The sequence below is a fragment of the Arachis duranensis genome, chromosome 8, assembly GCF_000817695.3.
Source record: "Arachis duranensis cultivar V14167 chromosome 8, aradu.V14167.gnm2.J7QH, whole genome shotgun sequence".
Taxonomy (NCBI): Eukaryota; Viridiplantae; Streptophyta; class Magnoliopsida; order Fabales; family Fabaceae; genus Arachis; species Arachis duranensis.
In genome coordinates this window covers 6,194,835-6,215,920 of record NC_029779.3, presented here as the reverse complement: position 1 = coordinate 6,215,920, position 21,086 = coordinate 6,194,835, and the positions used below count along the sequence as shown (strand labels likewise).

Here is a 21,086-nt window from a genome sequence, read left to right as displayed (position 1 = left end):
TTTGATCTCCCAAATTCACATTTTGTGACTCAAATTAGTTCTTATCCCTGTTTTCATCATAGAACCGGTAATGAGATGGACTAATAGTTGTCATACTGATCCGCTTAATGGCTATCTGGTGTGATAAATGAAAATTTTTATCTCAATTTGTTCCTAAAAAATTCTTTAAAATCTTTAAGTGAAATGATTCATAAAGAGAAAATTGAGTTAAAAAAGTTTCAATTGTCACGTCAAATAAGTTTCTATGACAAAAATAAAAGGTTCTGTGACAAAAATAAAGTTGGGAAACCAAATTGAGTAAATTGAAACTTTGAAAACTAAATTGAGGTCCGGGTATAATTTAGAGACCAATATGAGTATTTGAAAGGAGTAAAAGTTAAAAAACCTAAAATTGAATGTTGTATAATGAAATTTTGTTATTTAGAAGGAAGTATGCTTATATCTTTTAAAACAAGTGGGCGTGAATAGTTAATGGCTCAAGATTTAACGAATGCCCCATAAAGAAATAAGTTACTTGGAAGGATAATTTAATATCATGATATGGTACATTTCATGGGAGTATCACGTTCTTCAATGGCCTCCACTATAAACGCACCATGCCATTCATAGTGCTTCAAACGTCAAACCGAGAAAATCTCCTTTCATTTATCAATCTCAAACAAATCTTTACAGAAACCTTGGTTCAATATATCAGAAGCCTATAACACTTATACACAACACAATACCATTTTATTTTCTGATTTCCCATGGAAGAAATTCTTGTCCTCAAACAGCGCTGAGCAGGCGAGAGGACACGCCTTGGGTTCAGCGAGACAGTATAATCCTATCAAACCATACATACAGCAATAGAAAACATGTACATGTTCTGTATATTGTTGAATAGTTCAGCATTTCATGTCACAGTGAGATCTCCAAAGGGATAAGCGGTAAGATAACTGCAGCCTAGAAATTCAATTCAATTCCCTGACTTGTGCACTTTCCTCTTAGCAAAGAACATCAAAACCCGGGGAAACAATGACTTCTTCTTCTTTTTATCATGTTTTGATTCTGGGGAAGTTCCACCTTCATCATGCTCTACATGCACCAAAGACTTTGGACTAGACAAATTATCTGCAGTGTGGGCTTCCTTCCTTCCTTCAAAACTACCCCTAGGACTTTTAGTCTGGTTTACACCTCCTTGACCAGATTCACTGGCCTTTCTTCGTTGCACATGTTCAGCCCTCCATTTTCGTAATTGCTGTTCTACACCTAATTTTGCTTCCCTTGCCTTCTCAGCTCTTTCCATTGCCAACTTCAAAGCTTCCCTTCTAGCAGCTATCTCTCTATTCACATCATCCAACATCTCGAAGGACTTCAATTCAGACTCCTTAGCCTTCTCAATTTCAGCATTAGCAGCTGCTACCCTCGCATTGGCTCTCTCTTCTGCCTCATGCGCTCGTCTGCTGAGCTCATAATACTCCTCCAAAGAAAGTGTCACCCCAGTGGATGGATCCACTTCATTTTTGCTTCTAGTTAATTCACTCTCTTGCAATGCTTTAATTGCTGCTATTGCCAGCTTTTCAGAAGCCTTAGCTGCCTCGATCTCTTTTTGAGCTGCAAGTAATCTACTTTCCATAGTACTTACGCCAGCCTTAGCTTGCTCTACTTCTGCCTTTACTTTTTGCAGTTTATCACGAGCTGCTTGAGCAAGCAAGTTGGCCTGATTAGCCTCTTCAGCAGTTTGTTGTAGTTTCTTGGGTAATTCAGTCATCATCTCCTTGGCTTCTTTCTCCCTCATTTGAACTAACGCTATTTCTGATCTAGTCCTATCCAATTCAGCTTCAAGAGATGCAACTGCAATGGATGCCATTCCCTCTCTCTGCCTTATGGAAGCTAGAGTAGATTTCTCTTGTTCAAGTTCTGATTTTAATGATGTAGCAGCTACCTTCAAGCAACTAACCTCAGCAGTTGCCTTCTCTGTGTTAAGCTTTATTTCATCAAGTTCCTTTCTTGCTAATTCAGCTGCTGCTTGCATATCAATGTGTGTCTTCTTCTCTGCTCCCTCATCACCTTCCTGCTTTATTTTCGACTCCATATAAGCAGTTAATTCAGCTTTCAAATCAAGTAATAAAGCAGAGGCTGTTTCTAGTTTAGATTTGAGATCCTTTGCAGACAAAATCTGCTCATTGAGTCTCTGAAGCTCTTCTTCCGTATGTTCGAGTTCCTTCTCCCAATCGAGAGAATCCTGGTCTCTTACCATGACGGAGCCTATTCTTTGTTCCTCTGCTTCCAAGTGTGCAGCATGTGCAATCTCTAATGACTCCTTTAGAGAAATTAACTCAATAGTTAAATCTTCCACTGTCTTCTCTACTTCTTTCGATGCAGCAACTGCCTCCTCAGCTTTCTTAATAGCTTGATCTTTGTCTGTCACTAAAGAAGCATATTCCTTACGCAAACCTTCGAGCTCCTCTTTTACAGATGCTAAATCTGTAATAGCTGCTTTTAACCTGGCTTTAGCAACCTCAAGTTGTGCCTTGGCTGCAACACTTGATTCATCTGCGATACCCTGCTCCATCTCTTCCACTCTGAGCTTTGCAAGTTCCGAGTCCTGTCTTGCTTGATGCTCTTCTGTTTGTGCTCGCTCTAGGTTAAGTTTTAGCTCTTCTATTAGTCTCTTAGTACTGTCGAGCTCCTGAAGAACTTTGACTTTTGCCTTTTCTGCAGCCTCTGCTTGTTTTTTGTACTCTGGAATCTGCACTTGTGCCTTCTCAAGTTCTTGTTCTACTAGAGTACGTCGCTGCACATCATGAAAAAAAGGTAGAGTTATGGCAGAATAACATATTTGAGCATAAGCTTAGATACTGTGTTCCACATGGCAGTAAGTAATCAATGAAGAATTATCATCAACGTCTCTTGCATCAAGAAAGGAATAAATTGTGCCAAAAGAGTACCTATAATTCATTCCCTATTATTTTCCCTTTTGTGTCTATATTAACAAACAAGGAAACCCTAAATACTTGCATATAAAATCCAAGCAATGCAGTTGCTTTATATTGGAAGCAGATTTCATATGCCCCATACAGGGCACTATTTCCCTGTAATGTTGTGACTTCAGACAATAGAGAATGAATTTCAGTGTTATTAAAAACAGCCATCAACAAGATCACATCAATATTCAAGCCTCACAGGCATTTTTGTCATGTGTTAAGGAGCAAACAGAACTGCCAAATGAGTTCTATACTTGAAAATAAATACTAGCAATAGAAATTGGAATTCTAATGCACACATGTGAAGGATGTAAATTGGAAGTAATAGTCATTCCGAACTATAGGGAAAAAAAAAATGAAGCAGTACAGGTATACCTCCACAGTCCGTTCTCTGTGAGCCTTCCAATCCACAATTCCTCCAAACTTGGAAACAGCTTCCTTGACAGATTCAAAAGGAGTTGTGGTGTCAATAAGACCTCTTTTTGCATCAACATTCTTATCATGAGTGGTTGAGCCAATTGATGCTCTGGTAACATGGGCATCATTGATTTCAGGTGAATCTAGCTCACTGTGATCATTCTGCAAATCTTTTCTTTCAGAAAAGGAAGCCAAGGCTATATTCTCTTTATCAGGGTCACCATCAGCAGTTACATCTACCCGCAATTCATGCTTGCCAGAGGTGTCTTCAACCAAGGTTCCCGGATGGCTTCTTTCTGTTACATCAACTGTTTCATCTTCTGGCAATTCATGGTTGCCAGAGGTATCTTCTACAGCCCTTGGTTCAGAATCTTCAACCAAGGTTCCCTGGCGGCTTCTTTCTGTTAAATCAACTGTTGCATCTTCTGCCAATTCATGGTTGCCAGAGCTATCTTCTACAGCCCCTGATTCAGAATCTTCAAGCAAGTTTCCCTGGCTGCTCCTTGCTGATAAATCAACAGCTATATTTTGGGTTGAAGCTGAATTACCAGTTGAATGGTCTTCATCTTGTATTACAGTTTGAGCATTAGAAGCATGTGGCATTGTTGCTAATTCAGAGGCCTCAGTGTCTGGAAAATGAGCATCAGATTCCATTTTTCCATTACTAATGGGGTTGGCTGGAGACTCAGTGGAAGATTCATTAGTATCTTGTCCAGAGGACTCTGCCAGTGGCACCTCTTCAGCAGTTGTCGCAGACAAGTATGAAGGTTGCTTGTCTTCGACATGTTCCACCGGTAGCGTCTTTTCATCAATTTTTGAAGAGGAGTCAGAGGGCAGCTTGTCTTCAACACCCTCCATTGAAAGGAGCAGTTGAGGGTCCCAATTATGTCTAACTCTTAAAAACAAGTAAATAAGAAAATAATTTCAATGAAAAAAGTAGTGTGTACAGACAGAGTAGTACATAGTCATCAATAATTTGATACACAGATCTCCTTTTAAAGGTTCATTTATTTCAAAATCTACGCAATTAACTGCACTTACTAGTTACCTATAGTTGTTGATGATCGATCACCTCAAAAAAGTAGTCACAGTCATATATGATATAATACATTAAATCCGGGTGGAGGCAGAGTGTATCTTACAACAGAAGCTAGTAATTCAAGTAATAACTACAACGAGAAAAGAATAATCCACATCCCCATTTTAGAACCGGATAATTTTTTCCCCTTTTCCGTGAACAAATTTAAGCCTAAAAGATATAGGTGAAGGGAAATAAAATTCTGGAAAATGATTATCTAGAAGTATTGAAAAACAAAGGCGAATCAAAACTTGCAAACCACAAAAGCTATCGTATAGTTATATGATCATAACACATAAGAATGAAATGAATAAATAAAAGAATTAAGGGATAAATTAGGAGGAGGAAAGGAGATTAAGGAGTAAGCAGAAGCAGAAGAAGAACATACCAGATTAGGATATTAGGAGTAGTCAGCAGAAAAATTGGAAGAAGAGAATGGATTTTTTGGTATCGGAAAATTCTGAGGAGGAAAGGGTGGGGACTGGGAAAAAAACAAAATCAAAATTGGGTTGCTGCAGAAAAGAAATGTAAGGTTCGAGAAAGAGTGGAGCTAAAATTAGAATACAGAAAAATACGGAGACAGATACACAGCCAGTGGAGCCTATCTCATCACGCATACTAGATCCATCGGTACTCTTTTTCTTTTTCGTTTTCTTTTTTAATCTTTTCCCCTATCACATCTGAATTTTTTGCTGTGTGCCGTTATCGATTAGTTAGTAATCACTTCTATCTAGCTGTAATTTTGTTCCTACTTCGTATTTACTGCCGGAATCTACGGTTCTCTTGGCTCCTACGGTCCTACCCTCCCTCTCGTATTTGAATTGTTTATTCATCTCAAAGCTTTGACTCTTTAAGCTCTCTTAGTTTTTACTTTTTACCATACTCTTATCTTTGGTTCACAGAGTATTATCCATGCTATACATTATACATCATTTTTTATATATTATTTGAATTTACATCTTTTTTATTTTCTAGGGCTACATACGTACGAATACGATACAAGAACAAGACAAAGTCGTTTTGTGACCAACATGGCTGGTCACCTTGCAAGCTGAGGTGGTCCAGTTTCTCTCTTTCATATTTTGTTGTTTTTTCTGGTCAGAGTTTTTCTCTTTTTGGCCTTTGTGTTTATGAACAACTTCCTATTTTTAGCTTATTGTTATCATTTTAAGATAATATTTGCTCAAAGGCCAAAATAATCTTGAAAAAAGAAAATGTATTTGCTTAAGGAAATACTTAGCATAAAGATGTGGTCACTTTAGAAATTACAACATGATGCCGAAAATGGTTTAAAATTCAAAGGTGATGAATAAAGTCATGGCCGATAGTAAATGTAGATTCGGGCATCGCATAGCTTGTAAATGAAGAATTACGTTACAGCCCACATGATATCCATGATAATGTACCACCCACACTAATGCTCCATTTATTATTATTATTATTATTATTAGCAATTCATTAATTAATTAAAAGTACTCTACAATTATTAATTTGAGCCCATATATTAACAAAACAAACAAACAATGGTAGTAATAATTAATTTGAGCTCTTTACAGCTTTATCAATTGCTTCATTGATTGGCGGGGTTTGCACTGCATCAGGATGTAAATTTGGGGTTGCGTTGGTTAAAAAAGTCAAAGTCATATGGGAGACGTCCTCGTCCGTTGGATGCTGCAGCATAGTGGTCCCATAAGGAGTAATTGCCGCAGGAAATATAAAACCCGGTTCAGAGTGATTGTGATTTGTGTGATTTTAAAGCTTCGGCCAAATGCCTTGGGGTCTTCATCGGGAAACAATCAGCATGAGGTGGTATGAAAGCAATAAAGGAGAAACCAATTAGGTCACAAAATAGTTAAATCATTTTTTTATTGGTTTTTGATTTAGTTAATTTCTAAGCTTGAAAATGACAAAAAGTTAAAAGAGTATATACTCATTTTGGTCCTCAAAGAATTTTGGACCAGATATTTTAATTTCTAACCAAAATTAATTATTCAATTGGTTCTTAACAATTAATTTCGTCAGTTACTTAGGTTCTTGGCACTATCAATTCTAACGGAAGACAAAATGATTCCTGACAATTCTAACAGGGGACAAACTAATTCCTGACAATTCTAACAAAGAACAAAATGATTCCTGACCCTTTTATTCAAAAACGACATTGTTCTTCTTCAATTTTTATCATATCTCACATAACCCTAATATTCATACTCTCCTTCTTCACCTTCACAGTCTTCTTTTCCATCTTTTTCTTCTTCTTCTTTAGCTCCAAGATTAAGCGATAGTGTAATTGTCACACGTGTCGCACCTACCTCATGTTATAGACCACACACTTTCTAATTCTCAGTGACTGGTACATCCACGTCCTCTGCACTTCACCTGCTAGAAGCATCCATTTCCACGTTCTCGATAACATCACCTCCAACCCTGACAACGTCCACGATATCTTCAAGACCAAGTTACATAACTACCCCAAGGGTACGCCTTTCTCCACTCTTCGACAAGTAATATAGATTGTTGGACATTAGGACACATGAGAAGATTATTCTTTGACATCATATGCAAATTCTCATTTGAAATAGATACTGAGTACTTCATTCCTTCTTTTCCAGAGTCCAAGTTGGCAGATAGTTTCGATCTCGCATCCAAGCTATCAGTACAACGAGCAATATCGCCGTTGCCGCTCATATAGAAACTGAAGCGATTACTGAACATTGGTCGGAGAAGAAGCTGAAGGAAGCGATCGGAGTGGTGGACAATGTGGTCATGGAGATGATAGGGCAAAGGTGGAGGGAGATGGCAACGACGACGACGGGTCTTGACAAATCAGACTTGCTGTCTAGATTCATGGGATTCATCGAAGACGACAAGTAGTTGGGAGACATAGTCATTAGTTTCCTAAGTATGAATTGGTTGAGAACAAGTTGAGAATTTTTTTTCTTATGAACATTGAAGTTGTAGAGTGTACATTGTGTAGCTTGAAGTTACGGTGTTAGACTGTTAGTGTTATGCGAGATATGATGGAAATTGGGAGAGAACAGTGTCGTTTTCGAACAGAAGAGATCATGGACTATTTTGTCTCATGTTAGAGTTGTTAGGGACTATTTTGTCTTCTATTAGAGTTGACAGAGTAAAAGACCTAAGTGACTGACGGAGTTAATTGTTAGGACCAATCGAGTAAGTAATTTTAGTTGAAGACTAAAGTATCTAGTTTAAAATTCTTTGAGAACCAAAATTGGTATATACTCAAAGTTAAATTAAGGTGATATATTTAATATATTTAAAAGATAAAAATATTTATTTTTTCAACAATTTTTATAAAATATTTTTTATAGTATTTTTAATCTATATATTCTTAGCAAAACCTTTAAATTAAATTATGCCAAAACTATGTTCATTGAATATAAGCAGGTTAAACTAAAAGGGCCTGTTCCTAGGGGATGCATATTGCAGTTGATTCTTAAGATTAAAGTGGTGTATAAATAATATAATAAAGTTCTTGGATCGAAATTTAAATTATATTCTTTCACCTTTGTCCATTATCAAACAAAGCATGCCACGTCTAAGTCCCCTTTGACACTAAAGTTGAGTTTAATATATCTGCGTAAACTTTGGCTTTTGCCGAAGCATAATTGTTAAGTGGGGTTAAGTAAGCATGTGGGAGCCTGTTCAAATATGAAAGAAATTGATAGAAAAATACTCTTCATTATGGTGAATATATTACAAACTATGTCTTCTTCCTCTTTGCTCTCGCCACCCACCTTCTCTTTTCCTTCTTTTTCCTCTTTTATTATTTATAATTTATTTATTTATTTATTTGTTGTCACATTTCAGTTTATTATATTTTTTCATACTAATTTACCTAGTAAAACGAATATCCATGATTGTGAGCTGTGACGACGATGATTCTTTCTTATACAAATAAGGAGCGTTTTCTAGCCGAATAAAAATTTCTACAACAATCTTTTATTGAAGTTTGCTCAACCAATCCTCTCAGGTTTCAATCCTTTCACCTAACCACCCATCACATCACTGTCGTCTTGAATCCATGCGTCATACACTCATACCCAGTAACCTAGTAGCTGCGCTTGGTAAACCAGGGAAAAGAAAAGATCCCTGGACCCTCGTTCTAGTTATAAAGAATCAAAACTTTTGTTCATGAAGTGAATCAAGTGATCCATACAACTCAATCAATGACACCAAAGACCAAACACTACGCTTACGCCAAGGGAAAATATTTTTTGTCTCTTCTTTTGGGCAGGGTTTGATATTTGGGCCAAAACAGTTAATGTCAAAGCTGACCAATTTCATTCATCACCCTTATCCAAAAGTTTAAAGTATTAACCACACACAAAAAAATGGAAACTAAAATTGACTAAAAACACCATATAATAACGTCCTTTTTTGATTTTTTCACTATTCAGTAAGCATTGTTCATCCAGAATAAACAGTACGGAAAAGCAAAAAGGCCTCCGTGAGAGCCTAATCGTACCTATTGCTAATGAACCAAAAGAGAGCCAAATCGTCTAGGATCCGTAATATTGATCTTCCAATGCCCATTCACTAAACCCTTTTTCCTCGCTTTCCTTCTTTCCCAATTGAGCTCAGTACGACGCCGTTTTGTGAGCCTGCACATCCTCTGCATCTCTTCATCCATGGCGTCGTGCACCTTCCACCACCTCCTGTGCGCCACGTCACTCGCGTACACCAATTGCTCCTCCATGTCCCAGTTGCAATCATAGTCCCTGTAACACTGCCACGGCTTCCACCCTAAGTAGTGTACGGCGTACACCTCCGCCGTCTCCGAACCGATCAAACCGTTCTTCACCCTCCTCTCCAGCGTCGAATTCGACCAGAAGTTCTTCAAGAAGTTCACCCTCCTCGGTAACCTGTGCCACCACACGAAAACCTCGTTCAGGAACCCTTGGTCACCTCCGTTGTACGAAACGATGCCATCTCGGAGGCTCATCAACGTCGCGAACGTGCAGTTCGAAGGCTCGATCACCATGATCCCCGAGTTGAATATCGTCTGGTCGTTCCCCGTGGCCGAGATCTGAGGGAAGTGGAAGAGTATGTCCAGGTTCCGGAGCACGATGATATCGGAGTCGATGAAGATGATTTTGTCGTAGTCCGTGAGCTGCCATAGGCGAAACTTGCTGTAGTTGTACTCGTTGTAGGTTCCTTTCTCGGCCCTAGGGTTTCGGATTCGTGTTATGATTCGAATCTTCCAGCCTGCGGAGGCGAGGGCTCGGCGTTTCGGGGCGGAGATTGAGTTGTCGATAAGGAGAACAAGGTCGCGTTTGGTTCCCGTTTGGATGAGGCTCTGTGCGAGAGTTATGGCGCCGCAAACGTAGGCTTCGGAGGAATGGAGCACGGTGGCGTAGGCCTCGCGGTTGTTTCTTGATCTGGATTTCACACTTCTTTGGATCTTGGACACGTCGTAAACCTCATCGATACCTGAAAATTCAAATTGAAATGAAGACTTAGCATTTTTTCCAGCATCGATTGTGAAACTTGAAAGAAAGCTATGCTTTGTTTGGAAGCTACTATTAGTGAAGAGGTTTCTTAGAAGACAAATCGGAATCGCTGCTAAATCAAGTTTTGAACAAGAATAATAAAAAGCAAAATCACAATCTAATATGGAGTGGTTAGTTCATGATGCGTAAAAAGATTGGAGTGGTTAGGGGATGTTAATCACAATTAAAATAGCGAGAGTTGTATGATTTTGACTGTGCTTCTCCTCCCGCCATTTTTCATGATAATGAAGTGCAAACAACAGAACTAGAATTATTCGTAGTACTAGTAGCTATATCAATGGAAATATATATACATGGAATATTAATGTTCCATCTTAATATTATTAGTAAATGTAACTTCATAGTATATTCATGCACTATTATTAGTTTGCAAAATATCTATAGAACAATTGTATATGAAATGCATGCTGAAAAAGATTCCGTGCATGTTTAGAATGCTTGTTGGTGTCAATGTGCTCTTGTAAATTAATTTTGACCAAAAGATTAATGGGACTTGTGTTTGAATAATTTTTGTCCAACTTAAATATTAGTATAAGAAATTAACTGGGTCTAATTTACTTTAAAAGCTAACTTAAAAGGAGGAGCAAAACACACCAGAAATGCAGAAGGTATTATAACACGCACTAAATGTACACAAAGTAATTAATTATCAGCTATTAGTTAATATTTTTTGGTGACTAGCTTTTAGTTAATATGAAAAAAAGTTTAGCTACGGACACATGTTAAGTCATTAATTTAAAAATCTTTTATAGAAAACATATAAATTTTAACTTTTAAATATATTTATTATAAATTTATTAAAATAAAATTAAAATTTCTACTCATAAAAATCTTAAATAAAAATCCTAAAATTTATTATGCAAGCGAGCTAAATTTAGATCTACACAATGAAATAACAAACTAAATACGAGAATGGATCGTTAATTTTTTTTCAATTAAGGTTAAAGTGTGATTTTTATCTTTTTAATGTTTTTTATGTTTTTTTTGTCTTATTTATAAAAAAATATTGAGAGAATTTGCTTTTGACGTAGAGTTACGTTAATTAAACATCAAGTCATATTAACACGTCAAAACGATTGCAACATTTGCGTACAAATATGTTTTGGTTGGACTTTACACAACATGTATTGCAGTAATTTCTCACTACTCTCTCCTAAGATTAATAAGGGAAATTAAATTTAAAAAAAACACTCCACGTACTATGAAAAACGTTGGCAGGCATATGTGAATACACACAGATGCGTTCATGTTTTGAATATGTATGCTTTTTTTTTTTTATATATGAAAGTAGAAGGTCATAACCAACTTTAATGTGAGATGAAGGGTAATGTATTAATGTAATATCATAATACAATTTTTGGAAATGGCAGTGAACCATGATTGGCTAATTCTTGTCACTGTGAAAATTAATTGTATCTTATGAAATCGCAACGTAGCGCCTGTAGCTCAGTGGATAGAGCGTCTGTTTCCTAAGCAGAAAGTCGTAGGTTCGACCCCTACCTGGCGCGTTTCCATTTTTAGTTTCTACTTTCTAGTGCATGTTTATTTTGCTTAGTTGAAGCAAAGCAAACCAGAGAAGACAGGTAATGTGTAAAAGACGCAACGAAACGTCGAAAGCGAATGACGGTAAAAACTAAAAACATACCTTGTTCCCAAAGAGGCAAAGCCAAGTTGCAGGACCCAACAGGCAACAAAACCTTCTCCTCCAACTTCTTCACGTCCGCTTTGTAATACCACCACTCACCTTCCCTCCTCTCCAATTGGTCGCATGGGAACAGCTCCATCATTGGCCTACACTTGCTCCACAGAACCACCCTCGTTGTCTTCTTCCATCTCCAATCCCTCTTCCCCTTCTTTGCCGCCAGATTCGCTGCTATTAGATGAACCTGCAACCGGAAAACGTCCCTACCCCACCCCTTTTCAGGGTACTTGCATGGCAGCTTGGCCACTATGACGTCCATGCTCCCATATTCTGCATACTCCGGCATAGGTATCTCCGGGCATGACGCCACGTCACTCTCTTCTTCCTCGTCTATCCATTCGGGAAACAAGTCTGTCCAGTTGAAAGACTGTGATACCTTCTCAAAATAAACTGGTATCATTTCTCCATGCAGGTTGAACTCATTTACATCTTCTTCATCCATGTTGACCAGTCCTATCTTCATTCCTTTCCCTAAATCACCAAAGAAGCTAGGTAACTCTATCTTATTAGTTGCATTGTTCTTCTTTGATGATCTCTCTCGTTGAGGTTCCTCTAACACTGCTTTCATTTTGAAGCTCTTTTCTACCTATCAAGCAAATAATAAATGGTTAATTATCAAGTTGATGATGCAAGAAAAAGAAAAGAAAATGAACAGATATAGGCCCAGCTTAATTGATTTATTAGTCAGTTACCTTGTGTCGACATTCGCGGAGGGAGCATCTTACAAGGGAGGCTGCATTCTCGAAATAGAGAGAAGAAGATGGCCGGAGAAGAAGGGTTCCATAAACAACCAGAAAGACGGCTAAGAACACCAAATTGATTATGCTTACCTTCGCTTTAGATGGAATTGTCTTTACCATCTTGTGCTATAGCTGTAGCTTCAGCTGTATCTATCTAACTATCAATCTAAAACTCTAAATGATGAACTCTCTCCACTCAAAGTAAGTAGTTAAATAAGGTGAAAGGTTTAAGAAGCAAGTGATTCCAAGAATTAGAGAAGGTTTAAGAAGCAAGTGATTCCAAGAATTAGAGTAAATCACAAATCAAGTTGACCATCTATGCAGCTCCACGTGTCCTTTCCCTTTCGCGTGAGACAAGTAAGACTCTAGACGAAAACTGCTTTTGCTTACATTTCAGGTTGACGGTCAACTAGAATTTCTAAGATTAATTCGGGAATTACTTATATATCCACTCTTAAGTTTCTCTAGTGTGAGTTAGTTCAGAACTAGATCAAGGGTTATAGTAGTAAAAACATGGCGTCCATGTTGAGGTACCAGGAGGACTAAAAAACATATGAACCTTGAAACCTACAAGAGCAGGTTGGCCAACAACCATTCTGTTGCGCCGTCTATTTCCTCAATAGAACGAAAGATCACAATTATTAGTTCATGAATTGTGAGGCTCCAACAATTCTTGATAGTTGATATCTAATGAAAAACTGGTGGCGCTTATCTTGGTAGTGATATAAAAAATCATAAGACATGAATCACCAAATATGATTTTCCTTTCAGGGAAACGGCTAGAACCCAAGAGAATGGTGAAGTATCACATTTTTGTCCCCCAAAGCAGCCTTCCATGAATAGACTAACTCCCAAGTGGGGTCAGCTAGTCACCAAATGAGACCAACGAGAAGCTTACCATTTTTATGTTACAACTTACAATCCATTAGAGGGTAGGAGTAGGTCAACTAGGTCTTTTATAGGTCCATGGTAAATCACTCTCTTGAGGTGGTTAATTGTTTCAATTATGCTCTTCCAATCCTACATGACGATGGATCCATTATGATAATCCTCCTTTAACTTTCACCCAACTTATTATTATTATTATTATTATTATTATTATTATAGCAACTGTTTCTGTTTGGAATTGCTCTCTGAGGAATACCTCGACCACACTGGGTGTAACCTTTAGGCTTTGATCCTCAGAGTTCTGACCTCCAATCCCATGAAAAGAACTCCGACGCTCAAGTCAGTTATCAGTCTTTAAGAACATACAGAAAATTATTATCTTTTTGTTAGCTTTGGTATCTGATATTTGACTTGAGCGTCGAAGTCCTTTTTGCAGGTCGAACGCCTGGCTCAGAACTCTAAGAAACAACCAGATCATCACTGGAGCTCTAAGGGCTAAGATTACACCTGATGTGGTCAAGCTATTTCTCGGAGAACAGTTTTAGACAGGAACATTTGGCGCCTACCGTAGGACCCGAAAGATCTGTTTTCAGTCTACCCTAACTTTTTGTAATTCTTTTCTTTGCAGGAACAGGAACCAGTCAACAAAATAGCCATCTTAAAGAATATGCATGAACTCATAAAAGTAGAATTCAAGGAATACATTGTTTGTAAGTATTGCTAAAATAATACCGTACTGTACAACTCTCGTTTTATTAACTTATAAACATTATTGCTTAAACACCCTTAAATGGTATTCCATCCACCTCTTTAATGGATGTTAGCGGCTTTGTCCTTTCAAATTCACGTGTAACTTGTATCCACCGAGAATCTATAAAAAAGCATCTGCATTATAAAAAGAATTTTTATTGGTAAGATGTGAAGAAGAAAGGGCGGCACAATTGAAACTTGAAAGGCAGAGAGTTGTTGACGTCTCACCATCTGACTAGAATGTAACAACATCCAATTTGCTCATAAAAACCCACATAAAAACTTTGGTTAGCTCAACTTTGCAACCTGTAAATCAAGCCTCAATTTCTTGTATGTGTTGCGAGTGGCTTTTTCCTGGTGGAATAAAAATTAAATCTTCCCATCCTGAATTCCTTTCGCTCATCTGTATCATTTTCGGAAAGAGAGAGAACTTGTCAACATTTAAACTACTTGTAGCTATTATAAGATATTAACCTGTAAGCAGACTAATTACCTCCATTTTTTTCAGTACATCTTCCAAGCTACCAACCTGCTTTTTTAAAGGGGAAAAAGAAACAAAGCGAGTTTAAAATAAATGATAGATTACAATTGAAGAGAGGGAAAAAAAAACTCTAATCTAGCAAGTACTTTTTGAATCATTACAAAAGAACACAAAACAACACATATATATAGCCAAGTATCGGGATTAAAATAGGACCAAGTGGAATCAATCCCAAAAGAGAAAGTGGAATTCTTCTAGCCTTATGCAAAGCAGAACTGCTTCCCTTACTTTTGATTCTCGTTTCCTAAACAATTTCATCTTGTAAATAAGATGAGTACAGGGTATAGTTACACAAACAAAAGGGTTGTCAAGTTTAACAAGGGAAACCTAAAGCAATATCTAAAACTTGCATTAGGTTGTGAAACTGAAGAATGAATTTGAAATTTGCTCGTGTTTCTGAGATGCATTAATAAAAAAACATGAATAGAAGATGGAAGACTATGTACCATTATATTCTGAGAAACTCCAACTCCTCTAGATGCCCTAGAAACCTTGGATAGTTCATGCTCAATATCTTCCTGTCCATTTAATCAATGATAACTAATATGTAATCATATTCTATAGAGAAACATGCTTCATGATGCCAAAAAAATGAGAAGAGCAGTAGGTCAGACAAACCTTTGAGAAATATACAGGGCAGTAACGCTTATTCTTCTTCTTCACAACCAAAAGGTCTGACTGTAACCACATGATTATTGGCAATGATCAAAGAACAAAGTAAAGATCAAGGACTGTTAGTGTAAGTTCCAACCACGAAAACACTAAATAGTTGAATGACTTTAAACTATCGGCCATCTCCAGTATTTCATATAAGTGATTGTCTTTAATATTTATATATCATATAGAATGCATTGACTGTAATCAACTAATTAACTGATATCTAGGTCCGGGCAGGAAAAAAGAAATTATTGACATCCAAGATCATACAGATAGTACTAATCCCCTTATTATGCTGATAAATACATAACACCAAAAACAAAAAACAAATTCTATATAGTCTTGCAACCCCACCCATGCCTCGCCCAAGAAGTTCATCTTAAAAACTTAGGTTTACTAACAACAAATATGAAATATACCTGAAAAACAGGGACTCCATCAAAACTTCCCTTGTTGCCTTTGCCTGCTTTGAGCTGAGAAACAAAGGAAATGAAGATAGTTTAGTTCCCAATCTTACAGGCCAGTGGCTGAGTTTAAGAATACAAGTTCATGATTTCATGTACAATCAACATACATTGATATCACTGACCAATTCCCATACATAACTCATACAACATTGTGACTGCTATTGGACTAAAATGATGAGATGATTAAAAAGAAAACAGGTGTGGCTTTAAGTGATAATATATCGAGTACAGGAATTAAAACAGATGTTAACCTCTATGGCATTCTTTATTTGAATTGGATCAGGTAAAAATCGGAATGCAATGCCTTCAACCTTCAGCATATATACCTAAAGCAGAAGAAAAGTAACATATGTAAAAGTGTAGTATAAATACCAAAAATTCTCCAGTTACAGTCAGCAGCCGCAAAAGATACATCGATACGAATTCAAACGGGGAAAAACGTTACAGACTGTTTCACTGTTTAGTTCTTGAGGACTTGATTCCGAAGTGGCTTTGAATGTGATAAAAGGAAAGCGACGACTCTATTGACTATGAAAACAAAAAAGGATTGAAATTGACAAGAAAGAAATGGGAAGAAAACCTGGTCCAGATTTATGGGAACAACCCTAGGTTTGCCTCGAAGTTCTCTTCTCCGTGATCGAACCTAAGAAAACAAGGACGAACAAAACAAATTAGCATCGAGAGGTTGAAAATTGAAAATCCACACAATTATTGTGACGAATATGAGAGCCTCTCCAGTGGGAAGAACAAACCTGAGCAAGAAAGGCTTCAGCGTCCTCTTGGCGAAAGCAGAGCAATCCAATAGACTTAGCTCCTTCAGCATCGGAGATGAGAACGAACTCATTGTTGGAATTGCTGACGGTGAAGAGTTTGGTGCCGGCGAGGGACTTGGCCACCTGCTGGGAGCTGAGAGTAGCGGCAGCGGCGAGGGCGTGTTTGGGTTGAGGGCAGTTTTGATGGATGAAGTTGGAGAATGAGAGAAGTGGGTTTGAGTGTCCGCAAGGCACTGACGATTCCATATTCGCGCTTTCAACACTCAACAGCTCAATGGGAAGTTCAACTTGCAAACTGCTACAATAACTACAGCGGTTGTTACTGCTCACGCTCACTATGGATGTCGGATTTTCAGTTTCCCTTTTCACACCCACTACTACTCTACTAGTATACTAAACTAGTCTTTCTGGAAACTATTTTAATTACCTACTGCATTATGGGCTTTCTCTGCCCATCACATCTCCAGTTTTAGTGGGCCTATTGTTTACCTATTGAAGTTAGAAAATGAAAAAAGAAAAGAGAAAAGGGAAGCCGACTTTTTGTCCCGCGAACATTTTTGTTCTTAACCATTTGAAAATATTTTTAAATTCTTTATCTCTTTAAAAATTAGACAGATTAGTTTTTTTGCACAAATGCCTCTGTCAGAATCAACGAAAAAATCGAACGTGACTCTCATTCTGATAATCTGTCGTTACGGCTGAACACGTGGCACATTAGTAGAAAGGTAATTTTGAAAACTGGACAAAAAAGTCCTTCTTTCAAAACTATGTTGTTTTGTGTGGCTTCCACAAAAATAAAAATATCATCAAATAAAATAAAAAAGAGAAAAAAAAGGAAAACCAAAAGCTACTCACTCCTTCACTATCTCATTTACTCACTTCACCAATGGCGGTGGAGGCGACCCGCTGCCGACGGCGAGTTCCTCCTCTCTCTCATCCAACGACCCCCTCAACACCACCATCAACCTCCTCGTCCACCTCAATCACATCACCAAAACCATTCGCCACCTCCGCGGCAGCAGCAGCAACAACAATCTCCGGCAGCATTGGATCCTGCCGTCGCATTAATGGGTCCCACAATTTCATTTGTACCCTCGTTCCCGTGGCAATCCAACAGTCACGATCACCCCATCCCTCAGCTCCATCACCATCACCATCATCAACAACAACAAAACCATCTTCAGTTTTCTTGGCCCTACACTCTCTCTTACCCGCAAAATCTTTTTGGGTTGACTTATAATCCGTTTGCTCCTTCTCCTGGTGTACCCCAAATCCAAACCCTAACCCCAATTTTCAACTCCAACATTGGAATCGACGATCTTAGGAGATCAGGGTTTCCAGTCGAAACTGCCACTACTATGAAAGTGCATTTCAATTGCAAGTTATGAAATTCTTTGTACTATGAAAGATGTCTTCAACATTCTAAATATACAAATGGTATTAAAAATAGAAAGAAAGAATTTTATTGTTTGTAATATACCTTTAGATGTGTTATTTTCTTACATAATACAATGACACTTCTGTTAGTCTTGTGTTATTTTGTATCATTTAATAGAGTTAGTTCATTTATTTTACTACATTTAGGAATTCCTTAACATGTTTGTGAAATTGTGATTTTGAGTTTCATTTATTTTAATTTCTTTTGTCATTAAATTTTATTAAATCAAGACTTTTGTTAGTTATTGCATATTTGTGTTATATGATTTTAATGTTATAATTTTATGAAATAGTATGGCAGGCTTTTCTTTGAATTGATTGAAAAAATCGAACGAACCGAACCAAACTGAACCGCAATTTAATTAAACTATTGGATTGGATGATTTTTTTTCAAAAAACCAAACCAAATCGCACCACGAACACCCCTAATAACTATAGCATCTTTTATTATAGTAGTTTTAATTTTAATTTCTTCGATGATGAATAATATGTTTCTGAACTTTAAGGTCAATAATAATATATAATTATTGCAATAATATGAAACTGTATGTATAACTACATGACAATGTTAAAGTTAACTCGGATAGCTAGTTTATAGCCACTGTGACTTGATCACAACTGTAATTAATTTAAATCTAGCTATAGTTGAATAATTTGCCTATAATCTTCACTAGTTGTTTAATGTTTAACCTTTATCTGTGGATGCAATGGTTCTTTGTTTTGGATTTTTACACTCATTAAATCTTGTCTTTTGCATACACCTAGAACGTATGATTGATCAAATATAATTTTGTTTATGTTGGACCAATGCTTGAGATTATTTAAATTTATTTGTATTTGTTTTGTGTTCATGACGTAAGAACCGCGATTAATTAACTGTCTAATTAAATAATTAATATTGGCCAAAATAGAATCCGAAAATTTAGAATGATAATTTGAGAATTTAAATATAATTTTTGGACTCAGTAGATTTTTTGAATTAGAAAATATATTTTTGGCGAAAAACCGAATAAAAATTGCGAACCGGCAACCGAATCGGTCGAACCAATTTAAGTTTGTCCGGTACTGTGTGAGAAAAAATTAAAAAATAGTAAAAAACCTAATAGAAAACTAGGCATTAATTTTAAAAGTTTGGTCCAAAATTGAGCTAAACGGGCTAAAAATGCTAACGGATTGGATCGGGTCCAAGTTGGGCCCAAACCCAACATATATAAACACTTAAGTGAACTCCATTCAGCACCATAACACTTAGAGAGTGACAGTTGCAGCTGAAGTGAGAAGAGAGGATGGGGTTTCAAAAATATTATTCACTCGTCACTTTCAGTGCTCCGATTCGCGTGCCGTCAGCGGCTACGCGAAGCTCTTTTCGAGCCTGTTACTTTCATCTAACCTTTATAGGTAAGATTTTGAGTTTTTCCTTCCTGCTGCCCTAAGAATTTCGAGTTTGGTGAGTGTTGATCTTGAGAAAAATTTGTGTTTTGATTGTTTAGGTGCTAATCATTAATGAGAAAATGTTGGGTTCTATCCAAAATTTCAGTGAATGAGGTAAGATTTCTCAAGAACCCTTGTACATTGATTAATTGTGAGTATTAGGTTTTGATTTATATGAAATGTGTAATATTAGCTTGAATGTTGGAGCTTGTTGGTGATTGTTGATGCTTATTGGAGTTGGTTGGTGACTTGGTTGTGGATTGGAGGCTTGAATTGTGCTCTATTTGGGTTTTGGTACATATTGGGAATCGACCAAGTTATGATTTTGGTTTTCTCTATGTTATATATAATATTTCTGGACACTTAGACAAGTGACCCATAGGATGGGTTTGAATTGAAATAGTTGTTGAATTGTTGAACGATGATTTCTGATGAATTATGATGAATTGATGATTTTTGAATATGTTGATGAATTATGCTGTTAAAATTGATAAAGATGGTGTGAGATTTAGATTGAGATGAAATGAGATTGATTATGATGCTTGGTATTGATAGATTTATGATTTATGAATGTGTTGGTGAATGATTGATTTTATTTGACATTGAGGTTGAGAACAATGAAGTGTGAAGGAAAAATTTGGTATGAATGGTGGAATGTGATACAAATGGTGAGTTATGAGGTAAATTAGAATTTGGTATGGTTTTGGTTTGACTTTGGTTGAGGATTGTGGGAAGTTGAGAACTAGTGAACTTTTGGTAAAACCGAAATTTTGATGAATTTCAATGAATCATATTTTTAGCTACCGTGCTTGAAATTGAATGCATTTTATATCAATTGAAAGATGATTGAACAAGCTTTAAAATGGTTTAAATTTTGTGGAAAAACAAATTTGGTAGAAAAAGATATGATTGTTGAGAGTTTGGTGTAAAAATCTGAATTATGTAATGTTGCAGAATTTTGTGATTTCTAGTTTGTGTGCACACGCACAACCTTGTGCGCACGCACACCCCGTGAATTTTTAAACCAGTGCGCACGCATAACCTTGTGCGCACGCACACACGGGAACATGGCTACTGATGGGAGCACTAACACGTCCTGTGCACTCACATAACCAACAAAGTTCTGCAAGCTGTGCGCACGCACATGTTGGAAGATGCATTCTGTTGAGGACGTTTGCACGCCTTGTGCGAGCAAACAGGATTGTGAAATTTTGCACTTGTGCATACGCACACCTCTATGCGTATGCACACATTGAAAATCTCCTGGGCGTGCGCACGCACACCCCGGCGTGGAAGCACTCCTATGATGGGCGCTTATCCATTAAATCCACGTATTTAGTGCTGTCCAACAGCCCTCCAAGTAAAAACATATGGAGAAGGATTTGGAATTGGAAGGTTCTTCATCGTATTGCAACCTTCCTTTGGCAAGCACCTCACAGTAAACTCATGACTAGTGACAGAAGATAAGTGGTATGAGGTCTCTCCCCTATGCCAATTTTGTCACATCCATCAGGAAGACACCCTTCATGTGCTCTGTGACTGTGAGGGAGCGAAAGGAATCCGAGGAAATTTAGTATACTCTGGTAAGCTTCTGAACTTCCATGCTTTAGATTTGGAAGATTGGATTGATAGGTACCTTAGCTCGAATTAGGGAACAAACCATTTGGTAGACTGGTGTTACATCTTTTCAGTAGGCCTGTGGTAT

The 21,086-nt window shown here is 37.3% G+C and overlaps 3 protein-coding genes and 1 non-coding gene across 6 annotated transcripts; 1 reads left to right on the top strand and 3 right to left on the bottom strand.

Moving 5' to 3' along the window:
* Positions 1–622: 622 nt before the first annotated feature.
* On the bottom strand, positions 623–5,109 carry LOC107460388 (protein WEAK CHLOROPLAST MOVEMENT UNDER BLUE LIGHT 1). Of its 2 annotated transcripts, none has more exons than XM_016078746.3 (3): positions 4,850–5,109; positions 3,342–4,278; positions 623–2,776 (listed from the first exon to the last, which is right to left on the bottom strand). In XM_016078746.3, exons 2-3 carry the CDS (start codon positions 4,239–4,241, stop codon positions 956–958), a joined length of 2,721 nt encoding a protein of 906 aa, XP_015934232.1. In that variant the 5' UTR covers positions 4,242–4,278; positions 4,850–5,109; the 3' UTR covers positions 623–955. The 2 variants fall into 2 exon arrangements, with proteins under 2 accessions (XP_015934232.1, XP_020984286.1); XM_021128627.2 differs by having other exon boundaries at positions 3,342–4,272.
* A 3,720-nt stretch (positions 5,110–8,829) lies between these two features.
* On the bottom strand, positions 8,830–12,645 carry LOC107460389 (UDP-glucuronate:xylan alpha-glucuronosyltransferase 2). Its single transcript, XM_016078747.3, has 3 exons — positions 12,390–12,645; positions 11,641–12,283; positions 8,830–9,915 (listed from the first exon to the last, which is right to left on the bottom strand). Exons 1-3 carry the CDS (start codon positions 12,555–12,557, stop codon positions 8,957–8,959), a joined length of 1,770 nt encoding a protein of 589 aa, XP_015934233.1. The 5' UTR covers positions 12,558–12,645; the 3' UTR covers positions 8,830–8,956.
* Positions 11,431–11,503, top strand: TRNAR-CCU (transfer RNA arginine (anticodon CCU)). The gene has a single exon. It is a non-coding gene; the product is annotated as a tRNA-Arg (tRNA).
* A 1,338-nt stretch (positions 12,646–13,983) lies between the features above and the next one.
* On the bottom strand, positions 13,984–16,890 carry LOC107460338 (protein TIC 22, chloroplastic). 2 transcript variants are annotated; one of them, XM_021128626.2, is made up of 9 exons: positions 16,493–16,890; positions 16,321–16,383; positions 15,992–16,066; positions 15,693–15,746; positions 15,235–15,294; positions 15,063–15,134; positions 14,569–14,604; positions 14,304–14,478; positions 13,984–14,210 (listed from the first exon to the last, which is right to left on the bottom strand). In XM_021128626.2, exons 1-8 carry the CDS (start codon positions 16,757–16,759, stop codon positions 14,389–14,391), a joined length of 717 nt encoding a protein of 238 aa, XP_020984285.1. In that variant the 5' UTR covers positions 16,760–16,890; the 3' UTR covers positions 13,984–14,210; positions 14,304–14,388. The 2 variants fall into 2 exon arrangements, with proteins under 2 accessions (XP_020984285.1, XP_052108480.1); XM_052252520.1 differs by having other exon boundaries at positions 13,984–14,196.
* Positions 16,891–21,086: the final 4,196 nt, after the last annotated feature.

Bases quoted from the DNA above. Each gene is read 5' to 3' on its own strand.
- LOC107460338 (XM_021128626.2), bottom strand. From the start codon at position 16,759: ATGGAATCGTCAGTGCCTTGCGGACACTCAAACCCACTTCTCTCATTC. The intron at 15,747-15,991 runs GTTAACATCTGT...TTTGTTTCTCAG, and splicing joins AAATAAAGAATGCCATAGAG to CTCAAAGCAGGCAAAGGCAA. The intron at 15,135-15,234 runs GTTTGTCTGACC...TTAAATGGACAG, and splicing joins GCCCTGTATATTTCTCAAAG to GAAGATATTGAGCATGAACT.
- LOC107460388 (XM_016078746.3), bottom strand. From the start codon at position 4,241: ATGGAGGGTGTTGAAGACAAGCTGCCCTCTGACTCCTCTTCAAAAATT. The intron at 2,777-3,341 runs GTATACCTGTAC...CATGATGTGCAG, and splicing joins ACAGAGAACGGACTGTGGAG to CGACGTACTCTAGTAGAACA.
- LOC107460389 (XM_016078747.3), bottom strand. From the start codon at position 12,557: ATGGTAAAGACAATTCCATCTAAAGCGAAGGTAAGCATAATCAATTTG. The intron at 12,284-12,389 runs GTAACTGACTAA...TTTGCTTGATAG, and splicing joins TCCGCGAATGTCGACACAAG to GTAGAAAAGAGCTTCAAAAT. The intron at 9,916-11,640 runs GTATGTTTTTAG...TTGAATTTTCAG, and splicing joins TTTGCCTCTTTGGGAACAAG to GTATCGATGAGGTTTACGAC.